General features: G+C 45.0%; 1 protein-coding gene across 1 annotated transcript in view; it reads left to right on the top strand.

Annotated features, from left to right (window-relative positions):
* capn15 (calpain 15) overlaps window positions 1-10,000 on the top strand; it is a 26,015-nt gene that overhangs the window by 11,079 nt on the left and 4,936 nt on the right. The window contains exons 3-10 of the mRNA XM_030767079.1: window positions 2,225-2,433; window positions 4,031-4,214; window positions 4,416-4,639; window positions 6,444-6,569; window positions 6,851-7,003; window positions 7,651-7,812; window positions 8,115-8,344; window positions 8,662-8,825. Of these exons, the coding sequence (XP_030622939.1) occupies window positions 2,225-2,433; window positions 4,031-4,214; window positions 4,416-4,639; window positions 6,444-6,569; window positions 6,851-7,003; window positions 7,651-7,812; window positions 8,115-8,344; window positions 8,662-8,825 (1,452 nt within the window). The remainder of the gene's footprint in view (window positions 1-2,224; window positions 2,434-4,030; window positions 4,215-4,415; window positions 4,640-6,443; window positions 6,570-6,850; window positions 7,004-7,650; window positions 7,813-8,114; window positions 8,345-8,661; window positions 8,826-10,000) is intronic.

Consider the following 10,000-nt stretch of genomic DNA (forward strand, 5'->3'; position numbering starts at 1 on the left):
GTCAATGTGTTTCAGCATTATAGCACTATAGTGTTACAGCAGTACAGCATTGTAGCATTATAGCATTATAGTGTAGCATTACAGCTGGTAACAGTGGGGGTGTTTCATAAAGAGAAAGACCAGGGCGATTTTACTGCCGCAGAACAGGCCAGAGAAACAGGCACTTCTGTTACTGTCCTCAGGTTCAGGTAATGTTAGCGTCGGAAAACGTGTGGAGTAGATGTGTGTGTGGTTAAGAGAAAAGGTGTGGAGTAGGTGTGTGTGTGGTTATGAGAAAAGGTGTGGAGTAGATGTGAGTGGTTAAGAGAAAAGGTGTGGAGTAGATGTGAGTGGTTAAGAGAAAAGGTGTGGAGTAGGTGTGTGTGTGGTTAAGAGAAAAGGTGTGGAGTAGATGCGTGTGTGGTTAAGAGAAAAGGTGTGGAGTAGATGTGTGTGTGGTTAAGAGAAAAGGTGTGGAGTAGATGTGTGTGTGGTTAAGAGAAAAGGTGTGGAGTAGATGTGAGTGGTTAAGAGAAAAGGTGTGGAGTAGATGTGTGTGGTTAAGAGAAAAGGTGTGGAGTAGATGTGTGTGTGTGGTTAAGAGAAAAGGTGTGGAGTAGATGTGTGGTTAAGAGAAAAGGTGTGGAGTAGATGTGTGTGTTTAAGAGAAAAGGTGTGGAGTAGATGTGTGTGTGGTTAAGAGAAAAGGTGTGGAGTAGATGTGTGTGTGGTTAAGAGAAAAGGTGTGGAGTAGATATGTGTGGTTAAGAGAAAAGGTGTGGAGTAGATGTGTGTGTGGTTAAGAGAAAAGGTGTGGAGTAGATGTGTGTGTGGTTAAGAGAAAAGGTGTGGAGTAGATGTGTGAGTGGTTAAGAGAAAAGGTGTGGAGTAGATATGTGTGGTTAAGAGAAAAGGTGTGGAGTAGATGTGAGTGTGGTTAAGAGAAAAGGTGTGGAGTAGATGTGTGTGTGGTTAAGAGAAAAGGTGTGGAGTAGATGTGTGTAGTTAAGAGAAAAGGTGTGGAGTAGATGTGAGTGGTTAAGAGAAAAGGTGTGGAGTAGATGTGTGTGTGGTTAAGAGAAAAGGTGTGGAGTAGATGTGTGAGTGGTTAAGAGAAAAGGTGTGGAGTAGATGTGTGTGGTTAAGAGAAAAGGTGTGGAGTAGATGTGAGTGTGGTTAAGAGAAAAGGTGTGGAGTAGATGTGTGAGTGGTTAAGAGAAAAGGTGTGGAGTAGATGTGTGTGTGGTTAAGAGAAAAGGTGTGGAGTAGATGTGTGTGTGGTTAAGAGAAAAGGTGTGGAGTAGATGTGAGTGGTTAAGAGAAAAGGTGTGGAGTAGATGTGTGTGTGGTTAAGAGAAAAGGTGTGGAGTAGATGTGAGTGTGGTTAAGAGAAAAGGTGTGGAGTAGATGTGTGTGTGGTTAAGAGAAAAGGTGTGGAGTAGGTGTGTGTGTGGTTAAGAGAAAAGGTGTGGAGTAGATGTGAGTGGTTAAGAGAAAAGGTGTGGAGTAGATGTGTGTGTGGTTAAGAGAAAAGGTGTGGAGTAGATGTGTGTGTGTGGTTAAGAGAAAAGGTGTGGAGTAGATGTGTGTGTGGTTAAGAGAAAAGGTGTGGAGTAGATGTGAGTGTGGTTAAGAGAAAAGGTGTGGAGTAGAGGTGTGATTAAGAGAAAAGGTGTGGAGTAGATGTGAGTGTGGTTAAGAGAAAAGGTGTGGAGTAGATGTGAGTGTGTGGTTAAGAGAAAAGGTGTGGAGTAGATGTGAGTGTGTGGTTAAGAGAAAAGGTGTGGAGTAGATGTGAGTGTGTGGTTAAGAGAAAAGGTGTGGAGTAGATGTGTGTGGTGAGAAGTTGGGACAGTGCTGACTGTGCTCTGTGAGCCGCGCTGCTGCTCTCAGTAGAGGAGTCGCGGTGCAAACCCGTACAGACAGGCCAGTGACTCACAGAACCACAGAACCATCCCCTCTGCACGGAGTCCTGAGTCAGGCCATGGGTGTGTGTGTGTGTGTGTGGGTGTGTGGAAAGTTTGAGACTGTGTTGTAGTATAACTTTTATAATCCACTGGTGTATAAGATGCACTACTGCTGTAGAACTACTGCTGGAGACAATGCTATAACCTAAGCCAGGAAATGTTTCCCAAAATATTTATCTGTTTCTTGTCTTAAGCTTTACTGATGTCTGTGTGCGTGCGTGTGTGCATGTTTGTGTGTGTGTTTGTGTGTGTGCATGTGTGTGTGTTCTCTCTTTCAGAATGCTGTGAACTTTGTCGATGACAGTTTTCCGCCAGGGCCACGATCTGTTGGCTTCCCAGAGAGTGACAGTGTCCAACAGCGAATCAAAAAGTGGCTCCGCCCCCATGAGATAAACTGTAATAACTTTAAAGACCGCGGTGTGAAGTGGTCAGTGTTCCGGACGCCACGCCCCTCAGATATACTGCAAGGATTACTGGGAAACTGCTGGTAAGATCCTACTGTGAGTGTGTGAGTGTATTTGTTGGTTTGTTTGTTGTCTGCTAAAAGGCTCCTTATCAGACAGATCATTTTTCTAACATCTGACTGCAAAAACTAAGTCTAAGTCCTACGTTACTTGACAAATGGAAAATTCCCCTGCATGTGGTCTCACTGTGCGGGACGTTGAAGTTAAGCGTCTCCTGTGTGCAGATGAGCTGGCACTCAGGACAGAAATTCAGACCCAACCAAATTATTACTAAGCAGATGAAATGTATTGATTATTGGACAGAACTAACTCAATCCCAAAACAAACTGGAAATTTAGCAGGCCCTAAACATACAGTATGCTGTTGTAAACTACTTAACCACAGAGACTGAACCAAACCTGAGCACAACACTGATAAAGTACAGACTGAGTTAGCACAGTCTGCTCATAGAGCTGGGCAGACACAGGCAAACCTGACTGCACAGAGAACACAGGTAAGCCTGACTGCACAGAGAACACAGGTAAGCCTGACTGCACAGAGAACACAGGCAAACCTGACTGCACAGAGAACACAGGCAAACCTGACGGCACAGGGATCAGTGGAGACACGGCTCCATCTCCTGACTGAATGTGAACAGTATGAACAAATTCAACAGGGAGATTTCCCAAAAAATACTAAGTGTCTTCCCTGAGTTCCTCCCCTGTAATAATAAGGAAAACCACCTCCTTTCTTCTTGTCCTTCCCTGTGTCCCTGCACTTTGTTACTTTGTTTCTCCTGTCAGTGTGTTACTTTGGTTCTCCTGTCAGTGTGTTACTTTGGTTCTCCTGTCAGTGTGTTACTTTGGTTCTCCTGTCAGTGTGTTACTTTGGTTCTCCTGTCAGTGTGTTACTTTGGTTCTCCTGTCAGTGTGTTACTTTGGTTCTCTTGTCAGTGTGTTACTTTGGTTCTCCTGTCAGTGTGTTACTTTGTTTCTCCTGTCAGTTTGTTACTTTGGTTCTCTTGTCAGTTTGTTGTTAAGATTTAATGTCATAAAATGATCTGCTTCAGCCACATTGTTTATGTTACAGTCATGCTAGTCAAGCTTGTTAAATTGAACTGAGGGAGATACAGAGAGAAAGAGAAAGAGAGAATGTGTAATAGGTGTGTGAAGTGTGAAGGCCCATGCTGATACCCCAGTGCCCTGAATCTTTTCATCGTCATGACAACCATCTCTGCCCAACTGATCCACAAACATCAAACAAAGATTTCACCTGACATAACTGATTTAACTGCGCCTGAAAAATCCTTTCTTGTTTGAGTGGATACGTCAGATGAGAAAGATTAGACCAAGCTAAACCCTGACCAATGGCATATCACACTCAGCATTAACTCTGTCTCTTTCATACCACTGTATATTAGTCTGTTGCTGCATGTCCACACACACATACGTGTATGTTTTCTGTAAGCGCATTGTGTGTTTTAGACAGCTCTGTGTTGAGTGGCCTGTCCTGTAGATGGTCTGTATTTCTTGGTCATGAGACAGAGGTTGACTGGTCACTGGGTGAATCAGTGGTGATTGAGGGGAGAGGTCAGTATTAGTTATCGGACAGGACAGACTTTCATGTGATGTCTGTTTTCAGGTTCTTGAGTGCGTTGGCGGTTCTAGCGGAGCGTCCGGAGCTGGTGGAACGTGTGATGATCACACGGACCATCTGCCCAGAGGGGGCGTATCAGGTCCGGCTGTGTAAGGACGGAACCTGGACCACGGTTCTAGTGGACGACATGCTTCCATGTGACGAATATGGTTACTTGCTCTTCTCTCAGGTGTGTGTGTGTGCGCGCGTGCATGTGTGTGTGTGTGTGTGTGTGAGTGAGAATATCAATAACATTAACCTCAATTGAATGTAACAAAACAAAATGTAACAAAATTAAATGTAACAAAAACTCCCTTCTCTCTGTCTCTCTGTCTCTGTTTCTGTCTGTCTCTCTCTCTCTTTCTGTGTGTTTCTCTGTCTGTGTGTCCAGGCCCAGCGGAGACAGCTGTGGGTAGCACTCATAGAGAAGGCCTTGGCAAAGCTCCATGGGTCATACTTCGCTCTGCAGGCTGGCAGGGCCATCGAAGGTTTGGCCACGCTCACTGGCGCCCCCTGTGAGTCACTCATGTTACAGGTCAGCTCCACCAACCCCAGAGAAGAGCCAATCGACACGGATCTGATCTGGGCAAAGATGCTCAGCTCTAAAGAGGCGGGGTAAGACACACACACACACACACACACACACACACAGCCACATATACATATATACATGCACACACACACACGCATACATACACACAAATACATAAACACACACACACAAAAACACATAATCATGTACACGCACACTCGCAATCATGCACACACGCGCGAACACACAATATCACATACGCACTTACTCACTCAAACTCTCTCACACACACACACACACCCACACACACACTCACACACATACTACAGCACCTGTTGTTCTGTACCACCTGCCCTTCATGAGTCATAGAAACCAACTGGAGAGAGAGAGAGAGAGAGAGAGAGTGAGAGTGAGAGAGAGAGAGAGTGACTGGAGACACACAGTTGTTCATTGGACAAGTCCTTTCTGACTGCCCAGAGACAATGCTCTCTCTCTTTCTCTCTGTATATGTGTGCGTGTGTGTGTGTGTGTGTGTGTGTGTGATGTGTGTGTGTGTGTGTGTGTGTGTGTGTGTGTGTGTGTATGTGATGTGATGTGTGTGTGTGTGTGTGTGTGTGTGTCGACTCAGAAGCCCCTTTCAGATTTTTAAAGAAGCTTCTGTTGATCTAAACCCAGAGCATTGCTGAATCAACATTTCCAGTACTGCTGGTGGGTTCCCCTTTCACACTGCACTGAAGAAGAGCAGGACAAGTGTGTTCACACATGGCATGACAGTCATGCAAAGGCAGCATAAGATGTCAGACGTCCACAGCGAAAGATGCTTTTGGACAAAATTGACAGGGAACAGATCTTAACAAGTGTCCGTCTGCTGGCGATGTTATTAATGTAATGAATTTGCAGACAGCTGGTGTTGATTTTTTTAACTTTGGATTTCGATTATCTTCCTTATTTAGACTTTAATTAGACCTAATTATCTTCGCTGATGGTGTATCATTGGTTCACTAGCTTTTGTTTAACTGACGTCAATCTCCCTGACTTGCCATGAGAAGTGACGACACGTGTGTGTCATCTTCCCCAGCAGTTTCACGGCTGTGTGTTCACGCTTGAGTTTATCTTAAACGCTGAATGTTTCGGGTTTGGTCCTGGCAAATCACCGGATTAACCCGTCCAGCATTTCCACTCCAGCGCACAATCACACGCCTGTCCTGGAAAATTACCAGAACATTCATGGGTAAAACAGGAGGTGTGAAAGGGGTTAAAGTACGATGTACGTGTGTGTGTGTGTGTGTGTGTGTGTGTGTGTGTGTGTGTGTGTGAGTGTGTGTGTGTGTGTGTGTGTGTGTGTGAGTGTGTGTGTGTGTGTGTGTGTGTGTGTGTGTGAGTGTGTGTGTGTGTGTGTGTGTGAGTGTGTGTGTGTGTGTGTGTGTGTGTGTGAGTGTGTGTGTGTGTGTGTGTGTGTGTGTGTGTGTGTGAGTGTGTGTGTGTGTGTGAGTGTGAGTGTGTGTGTGTGTGTGTGAGTGTGTGTGAGTGTGAGTGTGTGTGTGTGTGAGTGTGTGTGTGTGTGAGTGTGAGTGTGTGTGTGTGTGTGTGTGAGTGTGTGTGTGTGTGTGTGAGTGTGTGTGAGTGTGAGTGTGTGTGTGTGTGAGTGTGTGTGAGTGTGAGTGTGTGTGTGTGTGAGTGTGTGTGTGTGTGTGTGTGTGTGTGTGTGAGTGTGTGTGTGTGTGTGTGTGAGTGTGTGTGTGTGTGAGTGTGAGTGTGTGTGTGTGCGTTATCAGCGGTTGCTGTGAGATAACAGTCAGTGTTAAAGGTGTGTAATCTGACTGTTGTGTTGATGGTGGGTGGTCTGAGTGTTGACTCTTTCTCCTTTTCCTTCTCTCTGTGTCTCAGTTTCCTGATGGGGGCTTCGTGCGGCGGGGGGAACATGAAGGTGGACGATGTGGTTTATGAGTCACTGGGACTGCGGCCCCGACACGCCTACTCCGTACTGGACGTGCGAGATGTTCAGGGCTATCGGTGAGTCAGCACAAACTCACATGCTCACCTTCACTTTCACTTTTGCCTCGTTTAACAGAGGTCAGCTCGTTCTCAAACTCTTCTGCTCTGCAAGTTCTACACTTAAGCCTTTTCTCACGTGGACGCTTTCTGTTCCAAAAGACGTGTTTCTTTATGAAACTCCTAAACTGTTCTGATCTGAGCGTTCTTTGCGCTGCACGTGCTCGGTTCTGAAAGCGTTCTACGTTCTGTGAGGACACAGTTCTGAGACGGTTCCGTGTGGTTCTGTAACGCTGTTCCAGGTTGCTGCGCCTGAGGAACCCCTGGGGAAGGTTCTCGTGGAACGGCTCCTGGTCAGATGAGTGGGCGGACTGGCCGGAGCACCTCCGTCACGAGCTCATGGCCCACGGCAGCAGTGAGGGGGTCTTCTGGATGGAGTACGGAGACTTCATCAAGTGAGTCCACAACCCTACATCCACTCATTCACTCATTCATCCACTCATCCATCCATCCATCCATCCATCCATCATTCTTTAATTCATTCATTTGTTCATTCATTCATTCACCCATCCATCCATATAACTGTAAATCTATCCATCAGTCTCTCCATTTATTCATCAGTCTGTCACACTATTCGTTAATTAGTCAATAGATCAGCCAGTCTGTGAATCAGGCTAATAATCAGTTGGCCAATCAGACGGTGAGTTTGACTGACCAGCAGTAGGGCAGTTTTAAGACTGAACCCAGCTGTGAGTGGCATTGACTCAGTCTCGCTACTCTGGGTTACAGAACTGGAGTGTGATGGTTTAGAAGCATAGCATCTGTGTGGAAGAGGGAAGCAGTGGTGTGTGTGTGTGTGTGTGTGCGCGCGCGTCCATACACACACTCCATACATTATATTTCATACACTCTGTCTGCCCTATAGCGTTCTGTCTCTGTTTCTCTCTTTGTCTCTTTCTCTCTCTCTCTCACACACACACACACACATACACAGTAGTACAGTGGTACATTGTGTGCGTGTGTCTGTGTGTAAATAAATGAATATTTCTGTGTGTGTATATATAATGACGTGTGTGTGTGTGTGTGTGTGTGTGTGTTGCAGGTACTTTGACTCTGTGGACATCTGTAAGATCCACTCTGACTGGCAGGAGGTGCGTGTGCAGGGCTGTTTCCCCAGCAGGGCCAGTGGTCCCATCTCCGTAACCTCCCTCACTGTACTGGAGAGAACCGCACTGGAGTTCGCCCTGTTTCAGGAGGGCAGCCGGTAACACGCGCAAATACACACACACACACACACACACACACACACACACACACACACACACACACACACACTCACAGGCACACACACACACACACACACACACACACAAACACGCAGACACACACACAAACACGCAGACGCAGATGCACAACACATTTTCCCTGTTTTTCTGGTTTTGTCTCTCAGTCTTTTTCTCATATTTGTTTAAAATTGTACATAAACACGTCCTTAAAAAAAGTCTTTTCTCTGTGTGAACATGTTTCTCTCTGTGTGTGTGTGTGTATGCGTGTGTGTTGGCCCAGGCGTTCTGACACTGCGGACAGTCACCTGTTGGACCTGTGTATTATGGTGTTCCGTGCATCGTTTGGCAGTGGGAATAAGCCGGTCTTGGGTCGACTCTTGGCCCACAGTAAGAGAGCGGTGAAGAAGTTTGTGGGCTGTGATGTGATGTTAGAACCTGGAGAATACGCTGTAGTCTGCTGTGCCTTCAACCACTGGCAAATGAACCTCAGTGGAACCACAAACACACCAGGTATAGACACACATGCACACACACATACACATACACACAAACACGCACACACTCATACACATACAGGTACACATACACACACACACGCACACACAGACAGAGACGCACACACATATGTAACTGTAATATAGAGTGTTAAGTTTTGTTTTTAAATTGCAATTCAAATATGTTACTCTAATGACAGCACACCGGTCCATACCTGGACACTGACGTATTTGTGTGTGTGTCCCTCTGTCTGTGTGTGCGTGTGCATGTGTGCATATGTGTCCGTGTGCGTGCACGTATTTCCACGCATGTGTGTGTTTGTGTGTGTGTAGTATCCAGTCCCACCAGTGGGAGAAGGTCCAGTCAGGAATTCCCAGGGTACATCCTTGCAATCTACAGCTCACGACAGGTGATGGTGGAGCAGGTGGAGGCCATGCCAACGACTCTGGCCGATGCTATTATTCTACTGACAGAGAACAAGGGAGAGAGACACGAGGTACACACACCCACACACACGCATACACATACATATGCAATACACACACACATACATATAAACACACACATACACACACACACACACACACACACACACGTCCATATACAATACACACACACATCCATATACAATACACACACACATACATATAAATATCCACACACACCCACGCACATATACAGTAACTCACACATACATATAAACACACACACACACAGACACATACATATACAGTAACACACACATACATATAAACACACACACACACACACATGCAAACACACATACAAACAGAGCTGCCGTTACGGACACACACGGCATGTGCTGCGTGTAGGGCACCCAGTGCTGGAGGGGACACCCAAACATCAACATGCAGATGTAAACTAATACACTACATCAGTACCACCCAAACATTAACATGCAGATGTAAACTAATACACTACATCAGTACAATGACACATTAACATGCAGAGGTAAACTAATACACTACATTAGTACCACCCAAACATTAACATGCAGACATAAACTAATACACTACATTATTACCACGACACATTAACATGCAGACATAAACTAATACACTACATCAGTACCACGACACATTAACATGCAGACATAAACTAATACACTACATCAGTACCATCCAAACATTAACATGCAGACATAAACTAATACACTACATCAGTACCACCCAAACATTAACATGCAGATGTAAACTAATACACTACATCAGTACCACCCAAACATTAACATGCAGATGTAAACTAATACACTACATCAGTACAATGACACATTAACATGCAGAGGTAAACTAATACACTACATTAGTACCACCCAAACATTAACATGCAGATGTAAACTAATACACTACATTATTACCACGACACATTAACATGCAGACATAAACTAATACACTACATCAGTACCACGACACATTAACATGCAGACATAAACTAATACACTACATTAGTACCATCCAAACATTAACATGCAGACATAAACTAATACACTACATCAGTACAACGACACATTAACATGCAGACATAAACTAATACACTACATCAGTACCATCCAAACATTAACATGCAGACATAAACTAATACACTACATCAGTACAACGACACATTAACATGCAGATGTAAACTAATACACTACATCAGTACAATGACACA

Source organism: Chanos chanos, chromosome 3 (genome assembly GCF_902362185.1).
Source record: "Chanos chanos chromosome 3, fChaCha1.1, whole genome shotgun sequence".
Taxonomy (NCBI): domain Eukaryota; kingdom Metazoa; phylum Chordata; class Actinopteri; order Gonorynchiformes; family Chanidae; genus Chanos; species Chanos chanos.